The sequence below is a fragment of the Pituophis catenifer genome, unplaced genomic scaffold (assembly GCF_029215685.1).
Source record: "Pituophis catenifer annectens isolate HBS135680 unplaced genomic scaffold, rPitCat1.0.hap2 SCAF_2, whole genome shotgun sequence".
In the NCBI taxonomy this organism is placed as follows: Eukaryota; Metazoa; Chordata; class Lepidosauria; order Squamata; family Colubridae; genus Pituophis; species Pituophis catenifer.
The window spans coordinates 123,242,324-123,257,348 of NW_027256882.1; the positions used below are offsets into that span (position 1 = coordinate 123,242,324).

Sequence of the window (15,025 nt, forward strand, 5' to 3'; positions counted from 1 at the left end):
AATTAAGACTGCTGGGAGAAATGTCAACAACTCAGCTATGCAGATGATATCACTCTAATGGCAGAAAGTAAAGAGGAACCAAAGAGCCTCTTGATGCAGGTGAAGGAGGAGAGTGCAAAAGTTGGCTTGAAACTCAACATTAAGAAAACTAAGATCATGGCATCTGGCCCTCTCAATTCCTGGCAAATAGATGGGGAAGAAATGGAGGTAGTGACAGATTTTATTTTCCTGGGCTCCAAGATCACTGCAGATGGGGACTACAGCCAAGAAATTAAAAGACGCTTGCTCCTGGGGAGGAAAGCTATGACAAATTTAGGCAGCATACTAAAAAGCAGAGACATCACCCTGCCAACAAAACTGTGTATAGTCAAGGCTATGGTTTTCCAAGTTGCAATGTATGGCTGTTAAGGTTGGACCATAAGGAAGGCTGAGTTCCAAGGAATTGAGGCCTTTGAACTATGGCGCTGGAGAAGACTCCTGCTAGTCCCTTGGACTGCAAGGCGATCAAACTGGTCAGTCCTAGAGGAGATCAACCCTCATTGTTCTTTAGAAGGCTAGATCCTGAAGATGAAACTCAAATACTTTGGCCACCTAATGAGAAGAAAGGACTCTCTGGAAAAGAGCCCAATGCTGGGAACGATTGAGAGCAAAAGAAGAAGGGGACGACAGAGAATGAGGTGGCTGGATGGAGTCACTGAATGTTCTGACCAAGGCTTCCTGAGACAGTAACAATCACACGCTTAGTCCCAAAAACCCTCTTTTTATTTCAACGGCTGTGAATTATGTTCATTCACAGCCCGTAATGAGTCCCAAGCAGTTTGTGAATAGTCTGACAGAAGTCTGCCACAGTCTTTCGGGATAAGGGTAATAAGCACCCACCTTTATCTCCCTTGAAACGCTGCCAAAGACCTAATTGCCAATTAGCTTTGCAAGGCCAAACAGAGCACAAAGTCAAAACGGAACTTCAGAGTTTAAACTGACCAGAATGAAGAAAATTGCTTTCTGCAAAGGCTCATGTCCCTTTGCTCCTCCTTTATGTCTTATGGGAGTGGCCAATCATCTCCAAGCCTTATTCCCAAGTCGCTCCTTTTGTCTTAACTGTTCTTGCCTTCTGGCAGCTCTGCGCATGCGTGCACTGGGAACAGGCTCTCCCTGTTCCTCTGCCTCACTGATGTCAGACTCTGGAGGCTCTGGAGTCAGCACATAACTCCCAGATGGCCCTGGCCCCATCTCTGCCTCCGATGCAGAGTCCTCGTCCGAGCCTTCCCCAGACTCCAGGACTGGCCCATGTTCCTCCCCAGCCTCTTCACTGTCCGACTCTGCTGCCAGCTCCGCAGGCTGCTGGCAGACCACAACACTGAAGCAGTTGGCATGAGTTTAAATGGACTCAGGGGATGGTAGAAGACAGGAAGGCCTGGAGGAACGTTGTCCATGGGGTCACGATGGGTCGGACACAACTTCACGACTAACAACAACAAAATTTAATTTTAAATTTTGGTTAATTTTACTTCTAACCAATTTCATTTTCATTGAATATACAAAATATTTTTTAAAATGTAGAGTTTCTGTTAACAGAATACTGTAAAACATAATGTTGTCAATGGTTTATCATTACTGTAGCATATATTGTTCTTAAGATTCTAAGATTCCAACCAGTCGTGGGTTTCAATTTTGGCCGTTACTGGTTCATGCTTCTGCACAGGCGCACAGATGTCTGGGCAGGTGGGCGGAGCCTCCCGCCATCACCGGTACCAGTTTGCCTGATCTGGGGTGAACCGGTAGCAACCCACCACTGATTCCAACTGATGGGTTGACTATTCCATTATCTGCTTATTCATGGGTTCTACTTTACAAGACTATCACAGTGTTGATTTACTTAAAGCTATGAAAGTTATGTCAGTCTCTTTCATACGACTTTGTATTTCTATGAGTTGTTACTCTGGTGTTTTTTAATATTGCTCCAAACAATTATTTTTGCTTTTCTTGGTTTTAGATTAAATAAATTTAAAATTATGTTCAATTTTCTCTTTATAGTAGTGAGAATCACTTTGTATCGTTTTATATTGCAGTACTTTTTTTTTTAATTTGATTTATATGCCGCCCTTCTCCGAAGACTCAGGGCGGCTTACAATGTGCTCAGCAATACTGGTCTTAATGTGTTGCTTTGGTTGTTTAGCCATTTTTGTCCATTTAAAATTATTTATCAGCTAAATCGTTTCAGTTTTTTAAATTACTCCTATCATGTTGGGATCATCCTGCTTTTCCAAATGGCTTGTACTCGAAGTATTTTGTGGCAAATTGGAAGACTTTTTTTGGCAGTAATGAATTCCATTATATACTTTTCATATATTTTTATTGAACATCTGCTTTTCTATGTATACTATAATTATCAGTATCAACACAGATTAATTATTACGATGACAATGTTGGAAATGTCAAATTTACCTACCACTCTTTGACCATGGTATCATCTTCTGCCAACCAGGTGCATTTTAATCCACCTTATTATTAACATCTCCTCATAGCACAAATCTCTTGAAATTCATAGCTCACAGCTTTTCAAAAATACATTGGAAGGGATAGCAACATGCTAGGTGGCATTTGCTTTCAATTCTAAATCCAGAGGAGGTCTTCCTAAATAGCTTATAGCTCAATAATATTGACTGAAGATATGATGGTTTTAGCATTCAAAGTTCCTCATTCCTGCTGCTCATAGTCAAAAAAACATCCATTGTCAAACTTAAAATTTAAACATCAAGAATTCAATAACATGATTACAAGTTCCTCAGAGAAGGGAGCTAAAAGAGACAGCTGTTAGGAAGAAAGAGCAGCACATTATGAAAGAGATCCTTGTGTGCTGGCTGTTAGAGGCCTTAAGATGCTGGCTGAACTGAATTACCCTCAGTGTGATATCAGGATAAAAGTGAGAGAATTCTTCTGGTCAGCAGGACACACATTATAAGATCACTTTTCTCACTTTCGCAAACTACCCTGAATACCTCCTGCTCCATCAGCTAGCCACCAAGACCTTTGCTTGCAAGCACTGAGAAGCAGGTTTTGTAAAAGCAGGTTTACATCAGCATTTCTGTATTATGAGATTATGTACTATTTACAATCCACCCCAGTGATATTCACATGTGTGGTGAAAAAAAGATAAACAGCTCAAAATGTAAAGTGAGCCTGGAATTCCATCAGTGTTGTTGGTTTTTTTTGTCTAGTAATTAGCCCAACTTAAGGTAATATATTATGTCAAAAGTTAAAATATAGATTGATTGATTGAAGGCTTTATCTGAGGCCTTCTATCCTAATGTCATATATCTCTTTGCAGTCTATATTGGAAAATATTAATTCAAATACAAGGATCTATGTAACAATTTATTGTATTGTATTTACTTAAAAGATGGAAAAAGAAGGTAACACAAGATTTCCAATGAAGAAATTTCAAATAAGATATTGCCAGTTCTTTGAGGTAGACAGTGTCAAGTAACAGATGCAATAAAGATTCCAGGAGTGTTCTTCATTGTTGCAAGACAGACTAACAGAATCTTGGAAACTGATCAGTTTTTCTCTATTTCATTTTATGCTAAAAAAAAATCAGGGGAAAAGGATATTTTGAGTTTCTTTCTCAAAAGTCCTCTTTCTCAGGACTGAACAACCTTTTCTAAAACTCCTCCCTTACTAGCTAATTCCTTCTCCCCTCCCCTCCCCTTTCCTGTTCAGATTTATAGATATTCACAGATACCCATAGTTAGGGAATTTGGGGTGGAAAATCTCTTGCCCATTTCCTCCCAATTTATCTATGTAGAAGTCTGGAAGCCTGCCTCTTTTGGGGAGGACAGGCAGTCCACATCTTTCCCTCTTTTGATTTGTCATTCCTATCAGGGCCACAAGTAATTCTCACACCTACTGTATCAAATTGGGTGTTATTGTTGCTATAAAAGCACCTGAAAGTAATTTAAGTATTAATAATGTAAGTACCGGTATTTCTATAAAAAGGAACACTTTTCTCAGATACTTCCCTTGGGTTCGTATTCAACAATTTAGCACTGTATTTGATTTGGAAAATATCTTATGTACCTTGCAAAGTACCATTTCAGTGTAAGGAATTAAATATTAATTAAAAATGAGTTGATTTCAGTGTAATATCTTTGCAATTATTGTCTACAACAGATTTACATATGCTCCAGAAAAATTTTGGTATATTCCTCACTATTTCACAAAAACATATTGCCAAATACTAAATTTTAATGTTATCAAATGGAAAAATAAAATTATTTGTGCTAACTAATTTGATCTGTTTTAACTGTGAATTAAATTGAAATTATTTTTTTTAATTTGCCCCAATTTTTTGAGTAAAATAGCACAGAAATATTCCAAGTATAAACCTCAGTCCAGAAAAAATTGGCAGCGAATGTCCAATTTGTCTTGAGAGAATGTTTCCAGTGTTTGCAATATGACACAGTTTCTTTACATAGATCAAGGACTGAAGAATGAATTATTCTGTTAACGGGAAGGCTATATAAGGGAAAAGAAAAACAACTATGTGTCAAATGGAGGATCTAGGACAGTGTTGGCGAACCTTTTGGCACCAAGTGCCAAAATGGGAGCATGCATGCCGGGAACCGGAAGAGCAGCTGCCCTGCATGCACACCAGGCGGCTGCTCTTCCAGTTTCTGGTGCTCCTGTGTCCGTGAAGACCAGCTGGCCAGCGCACTGGAACCCAGACGAGCAATGGGTGATGGCTTGCATGCCCAGAAAGATGGCTCTGGGTGCCACTTCCAGCACGCATGCCATAGGATTGCCATCACGGATCTAGAAGAAAGATAGGCAACAGGGAATTATCAAGATGCTCTGGACTTCAATTCTGATAATCATTTGCCACTGGCCATAGTCGATATAGTTGATGAGGGTAACAGATGTAGAACATGGCAGATCTTTGATTTTACGTATTTTACATAAAAGAGGTTTTTATAGAGATTCTGAAAAGGATCTTTGTAAGAGTAAAAAATTAATACTTTTCAAATGCTTGCCTGAGATATATATGTGATAGTTGATGTCATTCCAATGATATATAGAGTTGTATCACTGTTTGCATTAACTGTTTAATTTCTCATAATTTTATCACTGACATAACATAGCTTGAATTTATGAACTGTACAACATTTATTTTGGAAAGGTATTTTGCTGTTAAAAACATATAGAGAGTATGATTACATAAATATTAGTTATAATTTTTAAAATTCTTGTCCTGCTCTTTTCATTAAAGATATCAAGAACTGTGTAGGTGTTCTATTAGGTAAGAAAAGAAAGATAAAAAAGAGAAATATTATATTTTGAAAAGCTGGCTTCAGTAGCTAGAATTTTTAGACATGTATGAGATCATTTTACCTTTTCCTTGCCATCACCAATAAAAACAATTATTTTAGAATGATTTACATCTTAAAATTATTTCCTAAAGAAATATTTACGAAATTGTTACTACTGTATATCTTAATATCTACAATGTCAATATTTCCAACTAAACACAATCTTTATAAAATCTATGAGTACAACCCAAAATATTGGTCATATATTTTACATCTACAAAATTATATTTAATAAAACTGTCAGGCATGAAGGACCAGGTCAACATGTGAAGGTTCAATTAAACTGATTTGTTGCTAAAGGTCTATGCATAGGAATCTTCCCAACTAATGATTAGCACCTGCTTAGAGTTAGGTAGGGTTAAACTTAGTTTTCTTTTGGATACCTAGGGTTTTTAGGCTGATCCCCCTCTTCACTCCATCCCTAGACTCTGACATCTCTTCTTCTACTGAAAAAACCAATTTCTTCTTGATTTTAAAGATATAAAGATTTTCTCAAAATCACTTATATTAAATCAACAGCCATAATCTAATTATATTTTGAAACATCTCTTACTTAATTCAGTGATTTTTACTTCTGTATAAGTACAATGAAGTCAGGTACAATGTAATTGGCTAAGTACATGAAGTGGAAAAAACATTCAAGAGAAGGCAATGGCAGACTACACTTCCAATGCTACCAAGAAAACTGCATGGATGTAGTCATGAAGAATTGAGATCAGCTCAAGGGATTTTTTTAAATTTATAAACATCTAGAGCAGCAGTCCCCAAATTTTTTGGCACCAGGAACTAGTTTTGTAGAAGCCAATTTTTCCATGGACCGGATGAAAAGAGGAGGAGCATGCAACCTAGATCCCTCGCATACGCAATTTACAGTAGGATTCACACTCCTATGAGAATCTAATATTTGATGATTTGACGTGTAGCTGAGGCAATGATGGGGAACAGCTGTAAATACAAATGAAGCCTTGCTCGCTTGCTCGCCACTCTCTTCCAGCTGAGGGGCTCAGTTCCTAATAGGACATGAACCAGTCCATGGCCGAGGACTTGGGGATCCCTGATCTAGAGATATACAAACTAAAAATCAATGGCTACAAAAATAGTACTTTGACTGGCAGATGGAAACAAATATCAACAGTTTATTAGAAAATATTAACTATCCCTAAATTGAAGCTGAATCCATTGTAAAGATCAAGTATGCAAAAGGCAAAAAGGAGCAGTAAAGATCAGCATATGACTAAGTAGATGTTTCTATTGCAATACTGGTTGATATTTGGATCTTCACGTTTGACATGGTGCAGCAGGTAGCTCAAGTTACAAAATGCAAAGTTTATAATAACTGAAATCAAACCTCAGGTATTGTTTTCTATTTCTCTCTCTCAGAAAATGAACATTGAAATGAACACTGAAGACATTTCTTGTCTTCACTTTTACCAGCAGAAACAGGATCACAAACACACTGTAGGCCAAAAAAGCCACACTGGGACAGAGGCCCATTGTTTTTTAGCAGTCTTAAGAATTCTGTTAATGCAAGACAGGATTAGCCGTCTTGCCCTGCATTTAGACTTTGTTTTAAAAAGAGGCACATAAATTTTACAAAGTATTAACTTTGTATCCATATTATTACAAAATTATTTAAATGTATTTTAATATTTTAAAAAAAATCTTAAGGTTTTGTCATGGTCTCCAGAAATTTAGAAAGTATTTGATAATGTTACCAAATTCTTCATCATCTTGATCAGGGGTGTTCAAACTGGCAGCCCATGGGCCAGATGTGTCACGTGCAGGCCACGCCCACCCCTGCTCTGCGAAGGGGAAAAACATCACGATACATCATGTGACGGCAACATGACGCAACGAGTTTGACACCCGTGATCTTGATGAATAAATTCATCAAAATTATAGCAGCAAAAATGAAACCAATCTAACATTTCACACACACACGTAAATATGAAGGATACATCAATTAATTCTCTCATTCCAAAAATGTAGCATCTACTTCCAGAGCATGGCCAGCAGTTTTACTAAGCAAATATAGTCCATGTTTAGTGACCGCAATTGGGACTGGCAACTCTGTCACTAAGCAAAGCAGCTGTTACAGTAAATGGAAACTCATGTGACTGCAACGATGCTTTTTGGCTCAAAACTGAGAGTTCACACGTTTCACTTTTGCCTAACTCCTGACCTCCTTCTCTTCCTTTGGAATGGTAAACCCAGGACTGGGATAATTAACAAGAAGGAATTAATATTTGTATTTACACTGATTTGAGAGGAAGGAATTACAAGAGAATAAGCAGGCTCACAATAGGAATACATATTGAAAGCAATACTGGCACTAGCAGCTTCAAGTGCATTACACAACCTGCTGCATTCCCCACTAAGTGCCTACTCTCTTGTAATCCTTTCCTCTCAAAACTTTCTGCTGGGGAGTGGAATTAATCAGGCACAGGAGAAATTGCCTATGGAAATTGCTTGGTCATTTTCCCCCTCCTCACAAAAGGGAGAGATTGGAGAATATATAGGCATACAATGGGGAATTATTTGGGCTGTTTATGTAGCTGCAAACATCAGCACATTGCTTTCAATGTGTATTCTCCACTGTGTAGTTCTTTACTTTCTTGTATTGCCTTTCTATTCAATCTGTCTGCTCTAAAATCAGGAGAGGGGAAGAAAAACAATAGGACGTTAGGTTCTGATGGCAATGCCAATCACATGATTGAGAGACAGTACTGGCATAACTTCAAAAGATCACTGAACGAGGCTGTTGGTAAATGAGGATTACCTATAGCAGGGGTATCAAACTCGTGTCATTACGGCGATGTCCCATGACGTATTGGGACTTTTCTCCCTTTGCTAAACTGGGCTGGGGGAGAGCCAGCATGTGATGCATCCAGCCCGCAGGCCACGAATTTTATACCCCTGACCTATAGAAATTATCAGAAAATTATCATAGAAACTAGCTAACTGAAAACACCACTCTCAATAATAAGTTTTATGCTGATTTATCCTTCCAGTGGAAGTTTCCTTCCTCAAGTTCTCAGCCTAGATAGGTGCCTCTAGACAAGAAAGGAAGCACCTCAACCAATTAAATAAATAAACCTCCCACTTGTTCTTCTGGCTAAGCATACTTGGGCAATTGGCCAATTTCGTATTCCTCAAAATGCCAATTTATCACATGTATCCTACAACTGTAATTTTCACCTTGTCTGATTAGTTGAGGTGATTAGTTTATCGTGTCATCTCAGGTGCATTGCAAACCTGTCTATGGTCAGGATTCTGAAAGAAGTACCTTTGCAATAGTTACCTCTGACAACAAACCTATGGCAATTTCCTATACAATTTCCTATGCAAAATGACAGAGATACACCATTATATACTGCTGAAAGGAGAATGTTCATTCAGCTCATAATAAACAAAATATCAAAAATAAAATATAAGTGATTTCTGAGCCAATTTCCAGGTGCACCACATACTGAACTGCAAATATCAACTTTTAGCTAAAAAAAGAATGGCTTTCAGTCATTCTGGCTGTGAAAGGTAAACTTGAAAATGTGTGAGTGAAGCCTAATGAAATTTCACAGCTTCTTAGGAAGCATGTTTTTCAATGCTCTGCATATTTCTCTTTGTTTCTTCGTGACCAGAAGGAGCTAACAAAGTTGGCAAAAAGAAAAAAGAAAAAACAGGCAAACAGAAAGACATGTATATACTTTTAAAAATCCAGCTATTTCTGAATGGCATTTGAAAACATTTGAACAGGCATTCATTTTTCATATATGTAAATAAAAATATCCATGGATGGATTCTCAGCTCATAATTAAGTACCAAGGAAGCAATAATAATAGCAGATATAAAACTATAACAGAGATCAGGGTTAATTCTGTATCCAATTTTTAACATCTAAAATTAACAATTCTGATACATTCCACACAATATTTGCCATAATGGATTACTGTGGGGAAAACTGTTTTTGTCGGTTGCAAAAAAAACATTTGATCACGAAAAAGGGATATTTTTTTTATAAAATAACTCAGCTTGATGGAACACACAGAAAAATAAACTTTATACAGTTCCAAGAAAATGGTACCCAACAATTAAAATTCAAAAGCCACAACTCTCCAATGGGCAGAATTCTACCATGTAGAAATTTAATATTGTATTTATTATCACAGTAATAATTATTTCTATAATTACAGGTACTCCTCAACTTACAATTCATATAGTGACCGTTCAAAGTTACAATGGGACTGAAAAAAATGACTGATGACCATTTTTTACACTGACAACCATTACAGCATCAGGTCATGTGATCAAAATTCAGACACTTGGCAAGTGACTCATAGTTTCTGACAGTTGCTGTGTCCTAGGGCCATGCAATCCCCTTTTGCAACCTTCTGACAAGTAAAGATAATGGGTAAGTCAGATTCACTTAGCAACCACATTGCTAATTTAACAGCTGCACTGATTCAACTTACGGTAACTGTGGCAAGAAAAGTTGTAAAATGGGATAAAATTCATTTAACAAACGTTTCACTTAGCAAAAGAAAGTTAGGGCTCAATTGTGATTGTAAGATGAGGACTACCTGTATTGTATTTCTACACCTCCTAAATTTCTTCTAAGATCAAATCTTTTTGATTAAGGGTACATTTCCTTGCTTCACTGTATGTAGACTTTGTTAGGAGTCAAAACATACATGGTATTCTAGCTTGTGGTGGTGTCAATTTGGTGCAGCCAAGTGACATATCCAAACAAGGCTTTTATTCTGCAATTGAAATTTTAAAAAATCTGTAACCTTAATATCTATTCCCGACACTTATTTAACCTTCTATACAAACACAATGCACAAATGCTAAAGAGAAAATTATGAGCTGCCTGGATTGTAGGACTGCTAACTAAAAACACTCCAAGACTAGGCCCCCCCCCCCACCATGTAAAAGATACAGCACACAAGCATTTTTGTGGACTTCCTTCCTATAAGCCTTTTGTGAGATTTAAGGCTTCATTTCTGCTCCTTAATTCACCTTTATGAAAAAGAGTCCAAACTATTAGATCCCACTCACATCAGTGCAATCACATTGCGTATTTTATGTTCCCAAACAGAATAAAAAGAGAAAGGGTTGCCCTTAGCTTGAAAAAGCTTACTCAATCCCATATGCAGAAATTGTTAACAAAAATGGCCATGCTTCCTAATAAAAAAAGGTAAAACTTTCCTCTGTCCAACTGTCCCCCTAATACTAGGATACATTTTTATCATGCTCCTGTATATCTTAAATAAACATACTATAGCCATGTTATATATTTCCAGCCTTAATCCAATTATCCACAGTATAAGAATCACATTTAGATCTTTCTGTGATTTTGTTCTTGACTTGTTAGATAATTCTTTCATATTCATCTCAGGGTGCTCTCTGAACTCTGGCTTATCTAGGGAGCAAGAAATAAAGCCTTACGAAGCCTGCCATTATGTAGCACTAGACTTACCTGTGACTTCACTGTCTTCCAAAACAGTATCTGAATCTTGACGAATGAATAGGGATAATAAATTGATACCCTCTTTATGACTACACATCTCAGTCACTTTCCCTTCTCTATTCATGGCTTCTAGTTTCTCTGAAGAATTTGGGACAGCTTCTTTCAGCTCAATCCCCCCTTCCTTTGATGCCCTCAACAAAGCTGTGTGCTCAAAAGATGTTTTTCCATCTTTAAAAAAAACAGGAATTCTCGCTTCACCTTGGGGATACTCAAGGGCAATAAGATCCTCTTTGTTTGACACAAGAGTCATTGGCACAGCTTTTTCTTGGTCATCCTCATGCTCTTTCTCCTGTTCTGATAAAGCAGTGGAAACCGATTTCTCCATTCCTTGTGGATTCCGCTGTGTCAATTTCACAAACCAAACATCAAGGCTTTGGAGGATTTGCAATAATTACTGCCAGACAACCTATAATAAAAAAGGTATCATAATGTCTCATGTTTAGAACAATTTAGAAGGATGAATTTCACACAAGTCCTTTTTCAAATATGATTGAAATTTAATGTACCTGTTACAAATATTCATTATGTGAATCAGAACAAATGTCTCTTATCTAGGGGTAGAGATAATTTCTGGAGTAGAATGAAACAGTTTTGTTCAACAGAATTGAATAATATACACCAAATCAAACATGTTTTATTTACAGCATTGTCTTGCCTGTAAAACAGCTTAACTCAGATGCAAACTATAACATAGGTATCACAGCCTGCAGGAGGATATTGATATATGGTTGGCGTAAACCAAGAAACTCTTGAGATTTCAAGCATCAAACTTGACTTCAAGCATCAAGCTATACTGCCCTATACAGAGCAAACTTGAGTAAAGTCACTTTAATATGTACTGCAGAAGACAAAGATACGACATACATATTTTGTAACCTTGACTGTTAGAGTTCTACAGTATTAGAGTGTTTTCAATTTGATTTGTGGCACATTGGTGACAGAAATTCTACATAGTGTATAGAACAGTATTTAAAGAAATATATTAATGAGAAGTATGTCTCAGCTGCATTTTACCTATTATGGGATAATTCGTCAAGTCATATTCTGAAATAAAAGTATAATCTGAATCTTACATGACATGCATGAACAAAGACAGTGGTCTAAATGTATGCATGGGAAGGGAAATAGAAAAAAAGCAGTAGCAAGCATATCACTCTCAAGCAGGAAGCTCTTACCTCTTGGTCATTTAAACATATGACCAATCTTTATTGCAGATACTATCAGTCAGTATACATTCAGCTGTGTTATATAAGTATTAGCTATAGAATTGCAATCTACGTACAATTCAATGATATACAATTCCTAAAAGGAAAACACAATTTTCTCCAAAGAAACATAACTATCTACACCTAGGATTTATAATGAGTTTATTGAATTACACAGATGAAGATACATTATGGTGGAAAAGTTGTATCAAACTTTCAATTCTAAAATCCTATGTTATACATATTTTAACATTTCGCTCTATTTGTCTACCAATTCCAAGCCAATTAAATCATCAAGGGAATTAACTCCTTACTGTTCTGTAAGGAGTTACTACAGAATAAATCAGAAAAAACAGTGCCACAACAATAAATAAATAATATTAAACATCAGTTAACTCAATCTTTTAAAAAAAAAACTTTTTAAAGAGTCTAAGATAAACAGATTTACTACCTGACACCAAAGGAACTATAAAATAACTATTAGACATGCTTTTCTAGAAATGGCATTCTCTATTCAGGTCGTCAGCATTCCAGTAACCATCCACCAATCTCTGTTTGGCAGAAGACACCTTGAGCAATCGTCCTGACTCTAAGGTGTTCATGTAATTTTGCCATGATTTCTATTATCTCTTTACCCAAATAAACTAACTGCCCATGGGACCTTATTTCTTTCTGTATAAACTCTTCTTTCAAAGTAAGATAAAACTGGTTGAGATTACATTTAAGTAACTTTTTAATAAAAAAATCCATGTCTATATTTAATTTGGAATTCCATGATGTCTTACATAAGAGTCTCAAACCTTTTTGGCCCGTGAGCCCATTGGAGTTTTAAGGATGATATGGCTGGGTACTATCATAAAATGCCTGGCATGAATTGTGGCTAATATGTTGTATTGGAACAAAGTATTCCTTTTTTAAAAAGGAAAACAGGTGAAATTAGAATGCAAGCATACTGTTTTAATCCCATGTTTTTTGTATCAATTCTCAAAAAGGTTAGCTCAATTTTTTTTGAAAAATAATTTTCCCAAATAGAAGATTAACTTTGAAATTACTGTACTTCCTTTCAAATGCAAAAATCAGCAAACCCCATAGTGCAAATATAATCAATCTTTCACAATCATGTTCAACAATAAATAAATAAAAGGAGAAAGGGAGACAGATCAGGTACACATCCAGGTTTCTTTATCCTGAGTTCCTACATAAATGAGAGTTGACTATGTTCACATACCGTATTTTTTGGAGTATAAGATGCACCTTTTTCCCCTCTAAAAGGGGGTGAAAATTTAGGTGCGTCTTATACACCGAATGTAGGCCCACCCACCCACTGGTCCCCACCCTTTCACCTCTGCCTGGCAGCAGTTACCTCCTTGCAAGCAAACAGCAAGAAAAAACAGCTCCTTTCAGCTTCAGCACAGCCTAATTAGCACAAGTTGATTGGATTGGCCTCCTGACTCTCAGCAGAGAGTAGATGGGGGTGGGGCCAGTCAGAGGTGGTATTTACCGGTTCTCCAAACTACTCAAAATTTCTGCTACCGGTTCTCCAGAACTGGTCAGAACCTGCTGAATACCATCTCTGAATAGGACGAATTAAAGCTTAGGCCATCCTTTTGACTTTCAAGCATACTTAGTTGCAATAAATTGCAATAAGTTGTTCCTAATTTAGCTGGTTGGAAAGCAGAACTGGCCTCCAACTGGTCTACCCTACTTCTATGGATATAAATTAAAATGCGCTTTTCAATTATATAATTCTGCTGAATCATATTCAATTTGCAATCTACACCATTCAATATATTTTTTCTTAAGTATCATTTCCAAGTCAGTTATTCCCAATGTGTCATTGTGTTCAAGAAATTATAGACAAAACAGAGAAATGCTTCTGCTCTTAAGTCCATTAATGGGATATTCTCACCAAGAGTACTAAACTCAGAATTCTAGCCATTGAGATCATACTTTTAAAATAATTGTACATAGGATCTAGAATTTTAAGTATTAAATTTTTTTTTCTCTCATTTCATCTGATAATATCTACTTTTTGCTTTGAATTATATATGAAGTGTTAACTACATCCTGCAGTGGTGAAAATGAAAACAGGCATATTAATTAAAAGCAAATATATTAGTCATAGACCACTTTATGAACCCATATACATTAAAATATAGTTAGCTTGAAAAAGATAAAAGACAATTACTGTGGATGGTCATATAAACTGTAATCAAGCCACAGTTTGGGTAAACTATGTGTTTTGTCTATTATATGACATTTATCACATTTGGAGACCAAATTGCTTTTTATCAAATTTATATAACTGCCCATCTCACAAGAAGCAAAAAAGTACAAAAACAATAAACAGTTATTAACATAAACATAGTTGTATTAAAAGCATTATAAACACTGCATAGCATGTAAGGAAGTACCCTAGTGAGTACATGGGAGTTGGATAAAACTACTGCACTTCATTGTTCTTCATGAATAACATTTTAAACAATATACTGACAGAGAGATTGGCAATACATATTATCTCATCTATAGTCAACAGTAGCTGGTTCTACTGGACTCAGATTGTTCCCTTAAACAGTAAGATTCAGACAATTCATTTGGTATCAAGAAAACATGGTTATTTCATCCCTAAACCAATGCCAGTGGAAAAACAACAAATACAGTTACCACTAGGAGGAGATAGATATTCATAAGTGAAATTAAATGAGGCTGTGGCTGTCTAAATACACATACATGGCATGTGGGTAAAAACAGAAGACAACCACTTCACAAACAATTTCCTCACAATGTCATATTTGCTATACCTCTATTCTATATAAATTGTTCTTGAATGACAAATTGACCTCCACCCAAAGGTTAACAATCTCTTCAACATGCCTCCTCACAATCTGCTTTGCTGTGGCAAGTACCGGTACCTAAATTGACCTTAT

The 15,025-nt window shown here is 36.5% G+C and overlaps 1 protein-coding gene across 1 annotated transcript in view; it reads right to left on the minus strand.

Annotated features, from left to right (window-relative positions):
* Positions 1 to 11,218, minus strand: part of WIZ (WIZ zinc finger) — a 60,880-nt gene extending 49,662 nt beyond the window's left edge. The window contains exon 1 of the mRNA XM_070937438.1: positions 10,843 to 11,218. Within this exon, the coding sequence (XP_070793539.1) occupies positions 10,843 to 11,218 (376 nt within the window). The remainder of the gene's footprint in view (positions 1 to 10,842) is intronic.
* Positions 11,219 to 15,025: the final 3,807 nt, after the last annotated feature.